The following is a 21,904-nucleotide window of genomic DNA, read 5'->3' on the forward strand; positions in this document are numbered from 1 at the left end:
TAACTTCCCAAACCTCTTCCCACTGCTTCTCCCCACTAGATTTAGAATAAGAAAGAGATCAATTCAGAGGTCACGAGTAGCGTGATTTTTTCTCCCAAAAGTGTGTAAGGCTCATGTTTTGCTTCATTTGGCACCTTGTGGGCAACTAATTTTTAGGTTTTTTGGAAGATTGCAGGATAAATTTCTTTTAAACAGATCTCTGTTTTAGTGCTTGTTTTAAGTCCCAACTACAGTTATCCCTACTGAGAAGTCTGTGAGTCCATTTCTCAGCTTCTGGTTACTTTCTCTTTCTATTTTTCCATAGTTTCCAGAAATTTCACTTGTTTTCTAATTTTTCTAAATTGGCTATGGAGGGGCACCTGACTGGCTCAGTAGGTAGAGAGTGTGACTCTTGACCTGAGGGTCATGAGTTCAAGCCCCAGCTTGGGCATGGAGCCTACTTAATTAAATAATAAATAAATAAGTAATAGAGGTAAGAGTGGATGATGAGTGTAAGCTCTAAAAATAAAACATAAGTGTTTTTTTTTCCTTAAGATTTATTTGTTCATTAGAGAGAGAGAGAGAGATGGTGGAGGGGGAGTGATCAGGCACAGGGAGGGAGAGAATCCACAAATAGACATTTTACTGAGCTAGAGCCTACTGTGGGGCTCCATCTCAGGACCCTGAGATCATGATCTGAGTGGAAACCAATAGTTGGCCACCCAACCAACTGAGCCATCCAGATTCCCCATAAGTAATCTTTTTAAGTGTTTTTCTGCTATAAACCTTACTCTGTTTCTCCCTTTTCCTGTAGGGAACAATTTTTATGATGTTTGTGTATAAATTATTTTCTTGTTTCTACTTAATAAAGTTTCCTAGCATGTGCTCCTTTCTCAAAAACTATGGATACTGATACTGGCTTCAGCTTCCAGCTATCACCAACAAAGCTGTCCTGATCATCCTGTTATTAATCAATGTGAGAATGTCTGTAATGCTTATCTAAGGGCAGTTTTGCTGGGTAATAAATACAGGCATACTTGAGTTGAGCAAGTGCTGCTAGATTATGTTTTCCAAAATTGTACACTTGTCTGTACCCTGTCACTAGCGGCAGAGGATTTTTACAAACTCACCTTACATCCTCATTTCCCTACTAACTCTTCTGTATTCAGATTTCTAATTTTTGCCATATACACACCAATACACACAGTATAGAGTTCTTTGTTTTAAATTGCGTTTTAGGGGATGATTTGAATTCGTGCATTTCTTCATATCTGTAGCTGTTTTGCTTTTCTTTCATGTGAATTTTCTTTTCCTATGCCTTACTTTTCTAATTTATCCTGACTTTTTTGAGGTTGTTATCAACTTGTAGGAATTTATTCTCTAATATTCGAATTTTTAGTCCCTTGTCACTTTTGAATATTGGAAATATGTTTTTTCACTCTGTGGCCTATTGAACATAAATCTTAATTTTTATGTAATGAAATCCACCAGTTTTTGTCCTTAGACTTTATATATTTGGAATTTTATTCAAGAAATCCTTTTCTAGGGATGCCTCGGTGGCTTATTCGGGTAAGCTGCTCGCTGCCTTCTGCTTGGGTTACAGTCCCAGGGTCCTGAGATCAAATCCCGCATCGGGTGCCTTGCTTGGCAGGAAGCCTGCTTCTCTCTGTCTCTGCCTGCTTGTGCATGCTCTCTCTCTCTCTCTCTCTCTCTTTGACAAATTAATTAATTAATTAATTAATTAAAAAAAAAGAAATCCTCTTCTGTCCTTAAGCTGCAAAAAATCCCCACCGTTTTCTTCTATTAGCTTTATAGTTTTACCTTTCATGCTTATGCCTTAAAGGCATCTGGAGCCAATTTTATCTGACGTGTACTAGCACTTACAGCTTTTATTTTTTCATTACATATTAATGGAATTCTGACTAAGGGTAAGGTACATTCCAGGTACTTTGTATACATCTATAAACAAATATCCTTAAGTTGTCCTGTAAGGTAGATCCCTCCTGGGTCATCAGTTGTTTTGCTATGGTGCTCAGTGTGAATTCCACAATTTTATACATGGCATCAGTTAAGGGATAGGCTTTACTGGGGAAAGGGAAGATTCAGTTAGTCCAGAGTCAACAAGAAAAGTCCTTAATCCTTTCATCATCCAAAGCAAAAGTTTAGGGGCCTAGGCAGTCTGCTGGGTGTGCATGCTTGTTGTGTATCCACACGTAGAACCCCATCGCCTTATTGTTTTTTCTTTTTATACAGCAGCTATGAGAGCAGCCTTGATAATGTGGGGGAAAATCAGACCAGTTTATACCAGACAGTTTAGATTTAAGTGCCAGCTATTTAGAGACTAACTTCAGCTGCTGGAGATGGTGGGACCTAAGGAGAGTTTTAGCCCTTCTAACATGGGAAAGAAGATAGTTTTCCGGTACTACTGTATAACAAATTATTATACATTTAGTGGCTTAAATATACCATCAATTAATTATATACATTTCTGGAAATTAAGTCTGAAATGGGCTTTCTGGGCCAAAATCAGATATTAACAGAACTGTGTTTCTTCTCAAGATTCTAGGAGAGAATCTGTTTCTTTTTTTCAGCTTCTAGAGGCTGCCTGTGTTCTTGGCTTGTGGCTCCTTCTCTCCATCTTCAAAGCCAGTCACAGCCAGTTGAGTCTTTCTAGCTTTGAATCACTCTGGATCTCTTCAGATTCCCTCTTCCATTTTTAAGGACTTTTGTGATTTTGGTGGGTCCAGCTAGACAGTCCTGGATAATCTCTATTTTAAGATCGGCTGATTAGTAACCCTGATTCCCCTCTGCCATGTAACTTCATATATTCACGAGTTTGGGGTTATTGTGCCTCCTAGAGACTTTGGTCCTTTGAGAAATTGAGACCTGGCAGAGCTTCTCTTATTTCAGGAAACTGGCAAAGTCCCTAATTTGACAAGCCGATTTAAGTTCCTAAAGTCACTCTTGGACAATTTGGGTCTTATGCTTTGATGATGGTAGACCGGAGGAAGAAAGATAATGATTAAGTATTAGCAGCAGATAATAGTATTCAGTATTAAGCAGAAATTAATGATTAAGTATGTTAGAGGGAACGGTGCTGTGGACAAGAATAAAGGGGTAAAGAGGAGGCCGGTTACAGAATTAAATGGGGGTGGTCAGGGTATACCTCACTGGGAAAAGGAGATTTGAGCAGACACCAAAGAGGTGAGGGATCTAGCCAAGAGGACAGCTGAGGGAAATAGGTGCCAGGTAGGTGATCAGCAGGAGCAAAGCCTACAGGGTGGGAGGTTCAAGGACTAGCAAGGAGGCTGGTGTAGGAGTGGGAGTCAGAGCAGCAATGTGGTGGGGGTAGATCTTACAGGGCCTTAATGACTACTGTGACGTCTTTAGATTTCACCATGACTGATATAAATCAAAGGAGCACTATGCTGTAGCTTCAGTTTTTAAAAAGGATTGATTGCACTGGCTGTTGTGTTGACGGAGAATGGACTGTAGTGGAGATGAGGGCATAGAAATAGGAAAACCTGTTAGCGGAGGCTGCGGCAGTATTCTGGGTTAGAGACGGTGGTGGTTCTTCTTGCACTAGTGTACATTCGCAAATTAGAGCCAGTCTTTGAAGAAACCACGGTTCCGCCTCACCTAGAATGATGTGTAGTTCAGCTGTCGCACCTGAGGTGTGACATGGAACCACATGCAGCTGAGCCCCACTAGCCTCTGGACAGCTGTCACGTGAGGGTGCGCTCAGAGTAAGGTTGTTCTGTTTCAAAGATTATAAAGCATTTAAATGCTTGTGCCTGGTGCTAGGTAAATAGTTTTATTATTATTATCAGGTATGAATATTGGAAGTCTTCATTTTGTCATATCTTGTAAGTGGGAGACTCCTTTGCAAATAATAGAATACCAAGTATAAAAGTCAAAGAGTCAGAGGCACTTAGAAAATTCTTCTCTGGACTGAGACTATGTATGGAGTCCAAAGACAAATTCATTGACCAACAGTGAGAAAGAGCAACCTGGAACTCAACAGCATTAATACCTCAGAAAGGGCCACAAAGAAATACCAATATACATAGCTATTTTTTGCATTAGTTAGCATTTTTTAAATTATGATTTTGTATCAGTGGTAGTTTAAAGCAGCAGGTAATTTTTACATGAGAGAATCAAAAACTGAAATTAATGGTTTAAAATATATAAAACCACATCTAAAAAATAAAAAAAAATTCTGATGTGTAATCAGGGCAATAATAGGTGTATCTGTAATGATTTGTTACTTTATTTTGCTGTTTTAGAATATTGTAATGGCCTTTGTAAGATGTAATTTGTAACACAAATACTAGCCCTGATTAACTGTATGTCACTCTGTCATTACAATGCTTTGCGGTAAATTTTGCTCCTAAAGTACAGCTTCTAGCTGAACAACTATAATTCATCACATGTTAATATTTAATTTGAATCCATTATTAAGATTGTAATGCTGTAATAGAATTGACATACCTTTTGCTTGATTTTGAAGTAACTTGAATTAATATATTGACTCAGAGTTTGGGCAAGAATGTCCCAGTAAATACAATGAAATGATGAAAAAGTCATGTTAGGTTAATAAAAATATTGTTTGTGGATTTTCTTTCATATATGAAGATTACTTTCTCTTCTGCTTACCCTCTCCTTTTTTAAAAATGGGATTTCTGCTTTTTGGATAGCATTTCTCTTTATGCAGATAATTTCAAAATGTCCTAAGTTTTAACTCTTGCAGGACTGAGCTTTTGAAATACTCCAACCATGACTAAAAGAGAAGCAGAGGAGCTGATAGAAATTGAGATTGATGGGACAGAGAAACCAGAGTGCACAGAAGAAAGGTTGGTTTTTTTCTGCATTTATTACTTTTATAATTACCAGCATAGCTACTTAAAATTAAGAATCAAGCCATAGTTTTGGGGAGGTTTTTTGTTTTTTGTTTTTTTTTTTTAAACTGACCTCAGCATTTTGCGGGATAATGTATTGGGTTTTTTTACCTTTGACTTAATTGCTTTGTATATGGGAGGGAACGACAGTTTTAAACTAAAGGTAGTAATATAGCTAATAATGATGAAGCCGTTGATTGCAATAGTTCTGCCCCTAGGGCACTGTTTGATTCTTTTCCTTTCCTCCATGCTGGTTACTTTTATTTCAGAAAGAGTTTAATTCACAACCTGAAATAATTTAACAAATATCTGTAAGTAACTGCTATAAACTGGTAACTCTGAGGAATATGTGAGTAAGTGAGACAGTAACCTGCTCTTACAGAGGCCACATTGTGTTTGAGGAGGCATACAGGTATAAGGGTAGTTATGTGTACAGTACCAAGTATGTAGTGCAGTGAAAGGTGTTAGTGTTGGGGATAGTAATGGAAGATTACACCATTAAAGAGGGAGAGCAGTGGTAATGAGTTCAGAATCCAGGGACTCAGTCTGGGTAACAATAGAGATTCGAGAATCAAGAAGTTTGAGGAAGATGATGGCTGATGGTCCCTGTGTTTCTCTATAAAGCAGAAGATGAGATAATATGTTGAAAGTAAAAGGAACTAAAGAGTCATAGATAATAGAGGACTTCTGTGGAATAAATGAAGGTTTAGAATAACTCTGTGTTGAATGTACAAAATCACCAAGGTTGACAGGGATGCTGAGTGTGGAGAGTCGAGCTGAGATTTAAAACCTTAAATTTTTAATAGAGCTTTTCAATGTGTTTGAGTGTGCTAAATCTCTCAGTCATCAGATACATATATGTATGTGTGCGTGTGTGTTTATACATACGTAGGTGGATATATTTATTTTTGTGTATACACACAAATGGCACACATATCCTAAAGTGTTTACTATTTGGCCCTTTAGAGAAAATCTTTGCAGGTGTCTCATGTAAGAAATTCATAATTACTGTGTTAACCTGGGGAGTAGCCATTAAGGAGCTGTGAAGCTGTAGTACACAGTAGTTGTGCAGGAATTTAGGTCCAGTGATGTGAGATCATCCAGTTTTTCAGGAGAAATTCAGATTTTTGCATGAAGTTTCCCAAGGTTTAAATGGTGGCAACAAAATACTTAAACATTTTTTAAATGTTGAGCTCAAATAAAATAGGTTCTAAATCTATCTTTTTTTTTTCTCTCTAAATCTATCTTAAAGTGGCATTTCTTCTAAAGAATGGTTGTTAAAAAGAAAATTATAAATTATAGCCTATTGTGCTATCACTAAAGAATTTGGTAAAAATACTCAGCCAAAAGACCCAATTAATTTACCTTAACAAAAATAATAGTAATAATAGTTTACTATCATTTAAAAATAATTTTCGTTTTTAATCATGAGTGGTCTACTATAAACTTTTAAAGTATTAGAAAAATTTAGGCTGTGTACATTTATTGAATATGATACATGTATCGCATTACACTTGGAATTTATGTGAAAATGGAACTTGACAAACTTTTTATTTCTTTTAATTTTTATTTTTAAATTATTTTTATTAACATATAATGTATTATTTGCCCCAGGGGTACAGGTCTGTGAATCATCAGCCTTACACATTTCACAGCACTAAACCATAGCACACGGACAAATTTTTAAATACATGGTGCTGTCTTTGACAACTACAGTGAGAATTAAATCATATTAAAAGTAAACATGCAGTGAAACTTCATTGACTTCCAGCTCACCAATCTAGTAGATATTATTTGATGTCTGTTTTCTCTTTGAGTCCATATAAGGATTTTGAAAAAAGTATGTAAAATTATTTGCCAAAGATTTTACCCCCAAGGCACTTAAGATTTCGTAGAATTCAAAGTATGAAATAACAATATAGAAGAGCTTCAGAGTTTTAAAGCAGGAGTATATATTTTTTTTTTAATGTGGAATTGCACTGATTATAACCGGTAGTTCTCAGATTAAATTAAATAGAAAGTATTTTATATAATTTATTTTTTCATACCTTATTACGTACATTTATGTTGGGAAAGGAAATTGAGTAGTAGAAATGGCATACAAAATTTGACAGGACTCTTTATTTTCCATTTTGGGCCTAAAATTCTCCAAAATAAATTGAAAATGTAATATTTATATTTCCCTATAAAAATGATATATGCAGTATTTATTTTTATTTATATATACACACACACACAAACACATAACCATACCCCTAAGGAGATTACATTTGCAAGGTTGCTTTAAGTTTCATGCAAGAATTTCTCTGCAATTTAGTATTCAGTTTGGCAGTGCTAGTTGGTGATAAGCCTACAACTACAAATAATGTCTATGCAGAAATGAGTTTCGAAAACCAGCCTTTAGAAATAATTGTTAACCGTTATATCCTTTAATATTTAGTATTGTGGAACAAACCTACACACCAGCTGAATGTGTAAGCCAGGCTATAGACATCAATGAGCCAATAGGCAATTTAAAGAAATTGCTAGAACCAAGACTACAGTGTTCTTTGGATGCTCATGAAATTTGCCTGCAAGATATCCAGGTAATTTTTTTTTTTCTTTTGAGATTTATATTTTAGCATTTAAGTTTGCTTTAGAAATTTTTTTTAAAAGATTTTATTTTTAAGTAATCTCTACACCTAACTTGGGAATTGGACTTACACCCCCGGGCAAGAGTCACATGCTTTACCTACTGAGCCAGCCAGGCACCGAGAAATATTTATTTGTTAGCCTTTTGTCTCTATAGCTATAGTCTTTATAACAAAATTTGGCCAATATTGCAGAATTTACACATTTAAAATAAAAGTTCTTCCAGCAAAATTCCCTCCATTTAAAATTGTATGTAAAAGATTGAGTACTAGTAGCAACTGGGTAGCTCAGTGGGTTAAGTGTCAGACTCTTAATCTCAGCTCAGGTCTTGATTTCAGGGTCACGAGTTCATGCCCTGCATCAGGCTCCACACTATGTGTGTAGCTTACTTAGGAAATAAAAATCTTGAGTATTGAATCAAATACTTGCTTTTTACTTTCACAAATATGAAATGAGCTTAAATAAATGTGAATCAGAGCCTAAACATGAAGTAGTGAGAAGCACATTGACCTTGGAACTTGAAGTGTGTCCTAAAACACTTGTGTGTCCTGACTAGGTTTTAGCTTCTTTGTGCATTAGTTTCAGCATCTTTAAAAAGAGAAAACTGGAGTACGTGATTTTTACCTTCCCTTCCATTTTTATTTGCTCCAGCAGTGAATTTTGGATAAGAACTTAAACACCAGTGTATATATTTTTGGAGTTTATTGCAATAGGATTTTACCTGCAGTCGTATTTTAATAATATGTTCACAGCATATTCATAGTCATGTTTTATAGTATTTGCTCAAGAAAGGTAATATATTCATGTACAAAAAGTAGCTTAGATAGAATTGCTCAGAGAGTTTCTCTAGACCTTTCTTGAACATATGAGTAAGTACTAGAGTTTATATTGGTTTTCATTGTAATTTATACAAATACATAATGTGTCTTCTTTTGGATTGTTTGGTTTGTCTTGCTCTTTCCTTCTCTCCTTTACCTGCCTTGTGTTATAGCTATTCCATGTTACAGGAATGTTGCCTTAGTTTTTTAAAAATTCAAATCATCATCTGTGTATTATTTTAAAATAAGATTTGGATGTAGAATAACTTGAAATGTTTTAATGAAATTTGTCCCTTTCAGTTTCCACTCAGCCATACTTTTATCTTTTCCTTTCAGTAAGTCTAGTAAATGTTGCGGAGGGGTAGGGAAGGAAGGATACAGAATTAGAGAATGTATGTGGGTCTGATATTAATAATTTTAGGATTTAAAGTTTTTCTTCTCTCAGGGAGAGAATAAACTAGCACAATCTTTTTGGAAGGTAAACTGGTATTTAATGTCTATAAATGTTAAAAGTGAAATACCTAGTAGTTCACCTCAATAAATTGTTCTTAGAGAAATACTCACCTAGGTGAGCAAAGTTGTACATATGAGCCGTTCATTGCATGGTTGTGCAGAAAGTGAAAATAACTTCAAATGTTCCAAAAACACAGAAGGAGAGAAATAACTTCCGTAGATTATTGTCTAAGGCAGCCATGACAGATTGGTGAACTAGAGCTATATGGGCAGTTTACCTTGAATGAAAAAATATTTGCAGAACACTGCTGCATTATCTCTTTTTAAATTCACATTAGTCTTCGAAATCAGCATATTCTTAATTACATTCTGCAGATGTAGAAACTGAGATTTAAAGATCAACAATTTGCCAGTGCATAGTTACAAAGAGGTACTGTAGAATTTGAACCCAGGCCTGTGTGACTCCAAAACTCTTTCTTACGTTATTTGAGGCAGGCTTTTAAGAAAGTCAGCTCAGCATCACTGGACTTCACCTGATTTTCTCATATGTAAAGTAAAGTGAAATCTGGACTTGACCTCTTACTTGCCTTTCAGCTATAGCATTTGTTGTTCTAACATGCTTTCTTAGCATACCTGAACTACCCAAAATGAAAATATCACTTGCGAAATACCCGGCACATCACGAGTTCTCAGAAAACATTAGTTGAATAAATGGAAATACGCATAACTGATTGTATCACAGAACTCCAAGCTAGCCTAGGAGCCAAATCATTTTGCAGTCCTCCCTGTCTCCCTCCCTCTCCTCAAAAAAAATGAGAGATTAACAACTTCTCTTCCTCACATCAGTTAACCACATCCACTTGGAATCAGAATGCTTGCTGCTTGTGGTGATGCTTTTTTATTTTCAGATGAGTGCTGACTTGAAAGCCAGTGGAAAGTAGTGGAGTTGTGCTGATTTGAGGAGTATGTGTACTAGTTGTGGTATATTCAGTACTACCTGGGAGTTTACTTCCATAGTTCCATATGCTGTAGCTTCTAGTAAATCATACCTGTGTCTCCTTCAGAGAGGAGAAATCTTGAGATAGGGGAGTTTGTAACAGCATCAGGCGCACTTTTAAGGAGTGAAACTACCATATTTGACCTATCTTTCTGCATGGTTACATAGTTTGTGTTATCCCTGTTGTTAGGCCTAAAGTCACTTAAGATTGTAGGTTTTATATGACATTTTTAATATTAGAAAACATGTTTTGTTTTTAAGTTTTATTTATTTATTTGTCAGAGAGAGACACAGCGAGAGAGGGAATACAAGCAGGGGGAGTGAGAGAGAGAGAGAAGCAGGCTTCCTGCCAAGCAGGGAGCCCGACACGGGGCTCGATCTCAGAACCCTGAGATCATGACCTGAGCTGAAGGCAGAGGCTTAACCCACTGAGCCACCCAGGCGCCCCTAGAAAACATGTTTGTACCATGACTATAGTATTGACTGAATTCTTGGGAATGGGAGTCACAGGAGCTTTGTATCTCTAGCTGCATGAAATGCAGGCACAGGAATATACATTATTCAAGATCATTGCAATGCAGGTCTGTCTTTAAAATGGTGACACAACATCTGAAAGTCAATTACCTTTTGTCATCAGGTTGCTGTTGTGTGAAATGCATTCACACATGGAGGGAGACATGGAGGATCAAAACACTAGTACTGAAAAGATACAGAATTTTGATTGAAGATATCAAAGCTAGGCTAAGTAATAAGGTCATAAGTCCCTTAACTTTATTAACTTCATTGCAAGAGATTTAGAGTTAACCTTGATCTTAAATGTGTGGCATTCATTATAAGGGGGACATGGCAAAAAATATGTTAATAGATTTATATAAGTCACCCCACTAATTAAGCACCCTTGCTTATTCGTGACAGATATATTGCATTATCTTCTGCTTAAAATATATTTACAGAATAAACAGTCACCTTTTGACATTATTTAAAATTCTAAATTAGACTCCAGAGCTAGAGAAAACCACCATGTCAAATAAATTTGGTTAATTTATGTTGTCCTTAATTACTACCACAATGGTTAAAATATGTTTAATTTTGGCAAAGAATTGCAAGGTATGACAACATGGATAATTAGATGTGTTCTTACAATTTCATTAGTATGCCTCAGTAATTAAGTCCTATTTGATACATACATTTGTATTAAACCTGATGACTAAATCAAAGGATCTTAATCATTTTCCATGTTTAGCTGGATCCGGAACGAAGTTTATTTGACCAAGGAGTAAAAACAGATGGAACTGTACAACTTAGTGTACAGGTAATTTCTTACCAAGGTAAGCTACTTTTATGGTTATTTAAAAGTTTAGCTCATGTCTTTTAAAATATGGAAGAGCTCAGTTTTTACAAGTTTGGGGTGTTTTAGGTGGTTGTCTAAATTACTTAATGTAATGTTATAGCCAGACACTCGTGCTTTTGGTTTCATTATTAGATCTGTCAGGGTGAAGCAGATAGTATAACGTATTCTTTTTTCTTTTTTTCTTTTTTTTTTTTTTTTTTTTTCGTATTTTTTAGTATAACAAATTCTAACTAGTTTTTTCAGGGAAGGTTACATCGTAAGGTAGAGAGAGCTGGTAGAACAGATTCTGGTTGACTTTCTCAGAACTGCAGAACTGGATTGCCAAAGAAGCTGTTGCCCTGCCATGATCTGGAAAATGCCACATCCAAAAGCCACCATTACAACTGTCAACCTAGAACCACTCTGCCATCACATTGATCCACACTAGCCAAAAAATGGGTTCCATGTACCTACTTGTTCCTTCTTGTTTCCAGATAGAAGGCTTATGCCAGTGTTTCTAGAGCCAGAATCACAACTGGACCCCTCGCCACCAGGAAATCTTTTCCCTACAGTTTAGCATAGAGAGAGGGATTGGCAAAAGATGTTGAGTAACTCAGTTACCCATATCCATCACAGTATTTTACTAATCTTGTGTAAGTACAAAAGTTAGAAAATTAGGAAACCATTTTAGTTTAAAAACTGAGATTTTTTAAAACGTGTTTTGTTAGAAGTTCTGACCGGAGTTTTAGACTTATTTTAATGTTGGAATATACTAGGTTGCTTACACTGGCATTTCACAAATCATAGTGTTCTCAGACTATAAAAATGGTAGTTATCCCTTCCGATCTACAATTTCCCCAGTACTGTCACTGACAGTAAGAAAGAAATTCTTTGTTTTATCTTTAAAAGCCTAGTCACCTCTCAATGTAAATAGATTTGGGAAGAGCTGACTTGATGAAATTTGAGTGACAGATGAGGGAATAAATCTTGGAAAAATATTTTTTTTAAGTTACAGTTATTTTTCTTATGTATATTTGAAAAAAGTGATTTACGTTTATACCGTATAATGAGTGATACAACATATTTTATTATAGAGTTTGTTTTTAGGGAGGATTGAAGTTGAATTTTAATCTTTCAAACACACTTTGATTAAATTTGATGTAGAATGTAACAGAATCCATGACCAGACAGTAGTTGTTAAGTAATAATGATAGTTTTTTAGATCTGTCTTGTAACGGAAGTGTCTGAGATGATTTTATAAAGGGCTAATTTATTTTGTTTTGAATATTTTAAGAATTTGGAGGTTTTTTTCTTTCAATTGAAAATGGAAATCAGAAGTTACTAATGTGAATTTAATTTAACAAACTCCGTGCCTTTTCATTTTTAAATATGAACTTTGACTTTTGAAAAGAAAAGCAGTCCGTAAATAACTTTAATTTGCTTAGAAGGACTCTTAAAAATTCTACAGGTGGGTAGCTACTACTCATTTACACTTTTCCCTAGTCTGGTTTTTATTTTCTAATCCATGTTGGTACTTTTTTCTAATAAATGTTTCTATGTAGCTGTGTGTGTGTGATGGTGGTGGTGGTGTTTTTATGTCCTTTTAGACTTGCAGAAAAGTTGCAAGAGTAGTGAAAGAATTCTGGGATGTCCTTTACCCAGATTCTCTAACTGTTAACTTTTATTACATTTGCTTTATTCTCCATCCGCCTGTCCCACATTACCTCTTGTTGCCCGGTTTAAGAATAAGTTGCAGACATGATTTCCTTCTATCCCTAAATGCATCAGTATATGTGTTTTCTAAAAACAAGGTTTTCTTTTATATGACTACATTACAATTATCAAAATCAGGAAATTAATATTAACACATTACTGTTATCTAATCTACCAAAGTTCTAGTGAATAATTTTATTTGTGTCTAAAAGAGAGCATTTGCTCTACCATTTGAGAACATAGAATCTAAGCTGAATTTTATTTTTTTAGTGACTTTTGTGTTTTCATTTAGATGTACTTTTTTTTTTTATTCTTTAGGAATTGAACCCAAGTTAAACATCCTTGAAATTGTTAAACCTGCGGAAACAGTTGAAGTAGTCATTGATCCAGATGCCCACCATGCTGAAGCAGAAGCACATCTTGTTGAGGAAGCTCAAGTTATAACTCTTGATGGCACAAAACACATTACAACTATTTCAGATGAGACCTCAGAACAAGTGACAAGATGGGCTGCCGCTCTGGAAGGTTACAGGAAAGAGCAAGAGCGCCTTGGGATACCTTATGGTAATAAAATACTTCATTACATATTAGTAGAACAATAAGAATTAACCTTGACGTAGAGGATGCTAGGGTGAGTAAGTTGGTCGTTTTAAATGTAAAATTTTAAATTGATTTTCTGGATCTCTCTTTTTATCCCCTTTGGACAAATATTGTCCTGGGTGCTAAGAGTACAAAGAAATTAAAAAAAAAAAAAAAATTCTGTGTTTAGGGTATCACTGTGGAGTTGAAGAGAGAGAACATAAATGAAAAGAACTACCATAAAAAGTAGCATGTTTTTAAGCTGTCGGTAACTTGTATAAAGGGAATATGCTATTAGGATCTTAAAGAGATCAGGGGCACCTGGGTTGCTTAGTCAGTTGAGCGTCTGACTTTTGACCTTGTCTCAGGTCATGGTCGCAGGTACCCGGGATCAAGGCCCAAGTCAGACTCCACCCCTCCCCAACTAAAATAAATAAATCTTTAAAAAAAGAGAGAGAGAGAAAGAATCTCAAAGGGATCACAGTGGTCTTGGGAACTTTGGGGGAAAGGTTTGTTTTAGGAAAACTATTGGGAGAAGACAGTCCAGACAGGAAATGCGTGTGCAAAAGTTAGACTCAGCAGTGAGTAGCGAGATTTGATGGAGTTACTCTCTTGCATTATAGAACTGCTTTTTTTTTTTTTTTTTTATCTTTTTTTTTTTTTTAATTAATTTTTATTTTTTATAAACATATATTTTTATCCCCAGGGGTACAGGTCTGTGAATCACCAGGTTTACACACTTCACAGCACTCACCAAAGCACATACCCTCCCCAATGTCCATAATCCCACCCCCTTCTCCCAAACCCCCTCCCTATAGAACTGCTTTTGATTGATGGACGTGACCATGGTAGATGAATGTGGCAGCAGTGCATGACCTACATTGGCACAGTAGAAACTGAATGAAGGGAAAACAGGAACATGTTGTAGTTGACCTGTCACTAGGTTAGCCTAGACTCGATAATTTATGTGGGAAGAGATGAATGAAACTAGTGATGGGGCTGAGCAGCTGACTGGTGGATTGTGTGAGGGTAGAGAGGAGAGATTCAAGTACTGATACAGCTTCTCAAGCTTGGGTGACTAGGGCAGCGATCATACTGATGAGACCTGGTTACATATTTATTTTGTATTTAGTGAGCTACATATGCCAGCCATCATGTTAAATGCTGGACTTTGAATGGCACATGAGAAATAATAGGCCAAGCTCCCAGAGCTTAAGTGGAGGACATGGGGAAGTCTGGTATTGGATAGATTTGTCTAGGGCAAGTGTTGTACATATTACAGCTGAAGGTGGCCAGAAAGTATTTTCAGGTACACAAGATTTGGACTGGAGATAAAAATGTTTCCTGGGACTTAGCTGTGTTGAGTTTGTCTAGAAGCTATACGAGCATATACAGTCTCTGATGGAGAGAGAGAAAATGGAAAGGAACACAGTGTTAAAGGCTGGGCCTTGTTGGCATTTCAGGTTACGGAAAAGGAATGAAGACATGGAATAGCTGAGGAGATAGAAGGAAAATAAGAGCTGTGTATAGTGTCTCTGGAATTGAAAAAGAATTTTAGATGGTCAAGAGTGGCCACAGTGCTGACAAAGTGAAAAAAATGCCAAGTGAGGGGCACCTAGGTGGCTCAGTTGGTTAAGCATCTGCCTTGGGCTCAGGTCATGATCCCAGGGTCTTGTGATCGAGCCCCACATTGGGCTCCTTACTCAGTAGGGAGCCTGCTTCTCCCTCTCCCTCTGCCTGCTGCTCCCTCTGGTTGTTCGTTCTCTCTCTCTCTCTCTCTGTCAAATAAATGAAATCTTTAAAAAAAAAAATGCCAACTGAGTAGTATCTATTAAATTTGGTGATCAGAGGTTCATTGGTAGATTTAGAAAAAAGTAACTAGAGTTAGACAAAGCTGAATTACAGGAAAAAATAGACATAGAAGTGGAGAAAACAGTATTAACCTTTGGTGAGCAAATGGGAAGAGTGTTGGAGGGATAAATAAATATTATTGAAGGTTCATGAGTTGTTAGTAACCTTAGTATTCGTAGATGAAATCGGCACAAGCAGAAGGATAGATGAGGAGACGGACTTTTAATCGGCACCTGAGAAGGTAGGCCCGTTGGAAGGACCACATAGAGCCATTCTTCAGATACGTGATTGACCGATATTGTTACTTATCTTTGACTTGTAAAAGCTAGCATAGACATCATGCTTGACCTTGCTGTTAGTGAGTTTGCAGTCACCTCTGAGAGAGGAAATGCTGAAAAGGAAGGAAGAGAGCATAAAAACACTCGAAATAATATTTTACATAGTTTACTAGACTTCCAACAAGAACCCTTCAGTAGTAGGATCTTTTATGGAGAGTAGTATATAATAATGAATTGTATAGAGAGCAAGATTATAAACTCTGACTCAGGAGTACCTACCTAGGGATATCATTTACTTTAGAATAAAGCTCTTTTTTTTTAAGATTTTTTTTTTAATTTATTAATTTGTCAGAGAGAGAGATCACAAGTAGGCTGAGAGACAGAGAGAAAGGAAAAAGCAGGCCCCCTGCTGAGCAGAGAGCCCGATGTGGGGCTCAGTCCCAATGTGGGGCTCAATCCCAGGACGCTGGGATCATGATCTGAGCCGAAGACAGAGGCTTAACCTACTGAGCCACCCAGGCGTCCCTAAGTTGACTTAATTTTTAGTTTGTAGATTTCTGTATACACCAGGACTGACTTTCTCCCATTTCCATCACTCTGTTTTGTGCCTATAATTTTTCCCAAATTCTGAAGTATCTCTGGATTGGTTCTTTTGTAGATGTGCCATAGTGCTGTCATCCTTGGACATCCTTGACTTGGCCTGCATTGCTGGATCCATTTTTCAGGATCTTATATTTGCCTTTTTCTTCGTTTTATTCTACCATTTACTCATTATTCTCTCATTCCTCGGTATAGGTTTCCTTAGAAAGGACACCTAGGAAATAAAAGTTGCTTTCGGGGGTGCCTGGGTGGTTCAGTAGGTTAAACTTCTGCCTTGGCATGATCAGGTCATGATCTCTGATCCTGGGATCGAGCCTCGCATCGGGCTCTCTGCTCAGCGGGGAGCCTGCTTCCCCTCTCTCTCTTTCTGCCTCTCTGCCTACTCATGATCTCTGTCAAATGAATACATAAAATCTTTAAAAAAAAAAAAAAAGTTGCTTTTGTTTTTGGTTTGGCAGGGTGTTTTTCTGTTTGTTTGTTTTATTGGTGGGGGAGACTTTACATATCTTAAAATGTATTTATTCTTTATTCTGCTCTCTCTGATTGAAAGCTTGGGTATAGAATATTAAGTTGAAATACTATTTTTCCTCAAAATTTATATGGCCCTGTTCTGTTTGATTATAGTGTGAGATGTTCAGGGGGCATTCTGATTCTGGTTCCTTTTATATCCTTTTTATTTTTCTCTCTGAAAGCTGTTTTGATCTCCTTTTTATCTCTGGTCTTTAACTTGGTTTAGTGGCATCTATTTCATGTGCTGTAGATTTATGGATTATGGGGAAGCATTGCATAGCCCGGCACTGCCTAGTGTAGTAGCCACTGGTCCCACGTGAGCACTTCACGTGTGCCTGGTCTGACCTGAGCCTGTACTGTGAGTGTCATATACTTGGTACAAACAGAGAAGAATGTAAAATCTTTTAAAATTTTTGTGTTGATTACATGTTGAAATAACATTTGGAAACATTATTACAATATTAAAATTATTACAATAAATTTCACTTATTTTTTTTTTTAGTATAGCTGTGAGAAAACTTTAAAATTACCTGGTGGCCTGCATTATATTTCTCTTGGACAGCTGCTGATCTAGACAATTGTAGCCTTCAGTTCTGGGAAATTTTCCTGCATTATTATTTTGATAATGACCTTCAGTGTTGTTCTTTTTTACTGAGACTCTTGCTGAATCTCCTGGGCTGATCTTCTGTATCTTTTTTTCTTTCGTTTGTCATTTTTGTATCTATATGAACAACTTTCTGCCAAATTTCTTGTCTTTATATAACAACCTATCCTGATAGTTATTTTCACTTTACAAGGGCTTTTCATTTTTGTTTTTCCTTTTAGCATTCTGATCACATTTTTCTTTTTTTTTTTTTTTTCATTTTGTTATTGCATTATTTCTGCATCTGGATTCTAGTTTTCTGCTTATTTTTATTTAATGCTTTGTTTTGAGTCTCTCAAATATCTGTTCCTGCTCATCTGTTCATAGTTAAAAGTGAATAACTTTAAAGCTAATTAGTTTGAAGCTCTGGAAGGGAGTTCTTGACCATACTCTGGTAAAATGGGATATTGGTCATTTCATAAAGATTTCCAGTGTCAATATGTATATAGATATTTTTCCTGGGTATCTTTAACGTCTCTGGAGAATTGGCCAAATACCTCACAGGAGTAGAAAGTTCAGGTGAGGATTTCAGGTTGATGTATATGTGAATGCTGCATTCTGGAAATGGAAAGGGAAGTGCATAGGGTCTCACTCTTCAGTTTGTAGACTTTTATTACTGGGATCAATGTACATTTCATGTCTGTCCCAGAAGTTCCGGGGATGGGGTAGTGGCGGGGGTCAGGATATGGACATGAGCTTGGGATGGTTTTCGGTTGGCTCCTGAGAATGAAGGAGAGGCCCTGGAGGTTCTGACAACACCGTACACTTTAAATCAGTCCCCTGATTTTCCGCTTTCACTTCTCCTGCTACCTGGAATGACCACAGCCTGAGCCAATAGAGGGATTTTGTAGTCAGGAAACACTTGTTGCTGTACCCTCCTGGATAGATATTTTAGGTCACAGCTTCTACTTCACTTGATTTTCACTCTGCTGACTGTCTTCGAAAACTAGTTGAAAGTCTCCCATCTGTTTGCATCTTCACTTATGTTCCTATGAGTTTACTTCTTTTAAAAATTCCTTTACTGTCATTTTACTAGGGTCTTAGAGAATAAACAGGGAGAATATGCGCAGACAATTAGTTATGTTACACCAGAAGTCCTGATATTATTTAAGAAAACAAATCAGACATTACATTTGCCCCAACGTTTTTGATCATGATACTTTTTTTGGCTCATGTTTATGTAAAATAAGGTTATTTGAACTTATAATGGAAAGTGTAGCTCGGGATAGCTTTTCTAGCTTTCTATAATTCTTTCTGTTATTTTCAAGTAGTATAAAAAATAGATCCAGTAGAGGCACTTGGCTAGCTCAGTCAGAAGAGCACATGACTCTGATATCCAGGTTGTGGTTTAAGCCCCATGTTGGGTGTAGATGTTACCTAAATAAACAAAACTTTAAAAACAGAAACAAAAATGTTGCCACTGGCTTTCTCAATTGCTGTCTGTTCCCTTAATCCACTCTCATATGGACTTCCTCTTCTTCTTCGGTGTTTCTGGGCCGCATGGTTTAGGTTCCATTCCCTCTAGTTTCTCATTGTGTTCACTCTCCTGGATGTGATCCATGGCTCAGTTTGAAAAACCCAAAGGTGCTACACTATTCCAGCCCCTTAAATCTTACTATGGACCTTTGCACTCAATCGGGCAAATCTATTTGAGCTTGGCCTGTTGCGCTCAGTGAAAACTTCTTGGCTATGTTGAAGTTCTCCTGTGCTTAGAATGAAAATGGGTCAGATTTTCCTTTGTTTCCACCTTTGCTTTCTTCTAAACAGATACTGATACCATGAAGGTCTCTGAATGTTACTGCTTTGTCTTCTGTGTATTTTGGGCTTCCGTGGAGATAACTTTGTTCACTTGGTTTTATTGTAAATATACATGGAATTTTGGTTTTGCTATCCTTTGCTTTTAGTGGTGTTTTTTTTAATGTGTGCATTCAAAGACATTAAAAAACTTTGCTGCCATCTTCTCAAAATCCTTCTCCCTTTCCTCTTTATGAAAAGATCAAATAAAAAATCAGTTCTTTGGCTGTCAATCCTGTATTATGTTTGATTCATCTTTTATTATAAATTGGCTCTTGATAAGTACCTAAATGTGTTTTTCCCCACTTACTCCAATTGAATAGCCTGCATCTTAGGGGCATATAACCAATAATACTGTTTAGATAGATCATCTTCTCCATGCAAAAATACCTAAACCGAAATTAATTCAGCCAGTTTTTATTGAACTTATATGGGTAGAATACTTTATTGGGTGCCAGGGATACAGCAGTGAAATATTTATACATGTTGGCCATCTTTTTCATTTGTGAACTCAATTAAATAGTAAAAAAAAGATGAGGAAAATGACTATTTAGATTTACTTTTCATAGATTTAACAAATAAGGCCATGCATAAGGCATTGTGGTAAACTCCGAAGATAAGCAGTGGTTTATAAGACACAGTCCTTATATTTCAGACCTTAATGTATTACAGGGAAAGACAGCTGAGAAAACATGGCATTTGCATGTTGTAGTATAAATGCCACTAAAGGGTAAATACAGGAACACCAGCTTTTTACAAGAAGCGAAAGGGAGGAAAGATTATGTTTTGCACATTTTGGAAAGTGAGTCTAGCTCTTCAGAAACCCCTTAATAGTTTTCTTTTCTCTCCCTCCCCCCCAGTGCACCAAATTATACAATGCTGCAAAGTAATGTTTAAAACTTGGATGATTTATGCCATTCTCTTTAGAGAAATCCCACTTTTTATTCTTTCAGTTGACCCATTGAAGAGCAATTTTACGTTATTTTTTTCTTGATAAAATTTCAGACTAACTGATATAAATCAGGTGAATTCATTAAAAGTTTAGATTGAGAAATTGAAAAGGAGTTGAGGAGAAAATGTAGTGTTAAAAACCTTTTTATTTATTTGCGTTTATTTACTTCTCTTAACTTGGGGGAAGATCCTTTCTGGATTTCTCTCTCTCTATATATATATGTGTGTGTGTATGTGTGTGTGTATTGACAAAGTAACTGTGAATTTATATGATATCTAAGATAGGACTAGGCTAATGGTAATATTTTTCTCTTTAGATCCTATACAGTGGTCTACAGACCAAGTCCTGCACTGGGTGGTTTGGGTAATGAAGGAGTTCAGCATGACTGATATAGACCTGACCACACTCAACATTTCTGGAAGAGAATTATGCAGTCTCAACCAAGAAGATTTTTTTCAGCGAGTGCCTCGGGGAGAAATTCTATGGAGTCATCTGGAACTTCTTCGAAAATGTATAAAATTTGAATTATTACCTGTTTGCACTGTAACTTGAGTTTAACTTTATTCTGTATAACTTTGTCTTCATTGTTTATTGTGATCTTTGATAATAGCAATAATAATTAACACCTACTAATTGTATAAGCTGTGCTGGGAGCTTTATATGTATTATCTAATTTAATCCCTCTAACTGATGCACAAATCATTACTTTCCTTATTTTTAAGATAGGATACCATGGCTTAAACAGCCAGTCCCTCGAGGGTACAGGGCTAGGGAATGGCAGAGCCAAGATCCAAAACCAGACTAAAGAATGCCGGAATCCAAGCTAAGATTCTGTGTCCTACACTTAGCTCTCTTCATAAATTCCATCCGTTGACTTCTGTTTCATCAGTCAGTTCTTTCATTTTGAAGTCTGCTTTTTATAAGTGTTTCCATGTTGGCTCCACAGACATTATTATTATGATTAAGTGACTATATACAGAAATTGGAAACTACTTGGCTGACCAACAAAAAGCTCAAATAAATGTAAATTATTTTGTTTGAATTTTAATCCTTCTTATATTTCAGTGACTATCTGTGAAAACATTAGCAGTACCCTGTTCCCTCACATCATTATACAGCAGGCCAGAAATGCTAGCCAGACCCACATACTTTTCAGAATGTGTGAATAAGACAAACTCTGACTTTGTTTTTGTAATGGTCATGGATAAAAAGGTAACTGGTAGGGTTTGTTCTATTACCTGCCCAGTAAAGGAACAGCTCTGGTTGGAGGGGTTTTCCACAGGTATTCGAAGGCTTAGGGTTTTTATCTGGGATTCTTTTTCTGCTGCTAAATAAAAAATGAACTCTAGAGAGAGGCTTTCCTTCATTGGTCAGAGTTTCTCTCTTTCATGGAATTTCTTAAATACTAGAGGGGGAAGTATCTATTGACACCGAAAGTCTTACTGCATTCTTTACATTTACAGGGTTTATTTCCAGTTTTTCTTATTAGATAAGTAAGTTAAATGTTCTGGTTTAAGTTTTGTCTTTGGTTTCACAGGGGTTTTGGGGGGGCTTTTTCCATCTCTACGCAGTTTTTCAGGTAAATAAGGAAAACTCTTGAATTGTTTTGGGTTTTTAACATGTGAGTCATGTTTACTGAAATGTATCCTTGTAGGAATTGTCAAGATTAGGGCAAAGACGGTGTTTAGACTACAGTTTAAAATTGGTGGGTTTTGCTGTCTCCTCCATGGCAGCACTTTGTTGTCGTTGTCTCTGGTTATCCTAGTGTTTCTCAGTCTTTAAAGCTCATTCAGAGACTTCAGGAATCTTGTGTATCTGTTCATTTCTTTGAAGCGGGGAGAATGCTCAGAACTAAGAATCTGGATGAATTAGTAACAT

At 36.4% G+C, this 21,904-nt stretch overlaps 1 protein-coding gene across 4 annotated transcripts in view; it reads left to right on the plus strand.

Moving 5' to 3' along the window:
* GABPA (GA binding protein transcription factor subunit alpha) overlaps positions 1–21,904 on the plus strand; it is a 33,266-nt gene that overhangs the window by 2,400 nt on the left and 8,962 nt on the right. For 3 of the 4 annotated variants that reach the window (XM_032353085.1, XM_032353079.1, XM_032353092.1), the window contains exons 2-6: positions 4,730–4,832; positions 7,318–7,462; positions 11,020–11,104; positions 13,138–13,383; positions 20,343–20,537. In XM_032353085.1, coding sequence (XP_032208976.1) covers positions 4,756–4,832; positions 7,318–7,462; positions 11,020–11,104; positions 13,138–13,383; positions 20,343–20,537 — 748 coding nt within the window. In that variant the 5' untranslated portion in view covers positions 4,730–4,755. Of the gene's footprint in view, positions 1–4,729; positions 4,833–7,317; positions 7,463–10,228; positions 10,530–11,019; positions 11,105–13,137; positions 13,384–20,342; positions 20,538–21,904 lie in introns of those variants that run through there. The other variant, XM_032353100.1, reaches the window with a different exon arrangement.

This window comes from Mustela erminea, chromosome 1 (assembly GCF_009829155.1).
Source record: "Mustela erminea isolate mMusErm1 chromosome 1, mMusErm1.Pri, whole genome shotgun sequence".
NCBI lineage: Eukaryota > Metazoa > Chordata > Mammalia > Carnivora > Mustelidae > Mustela > Mustela erminea.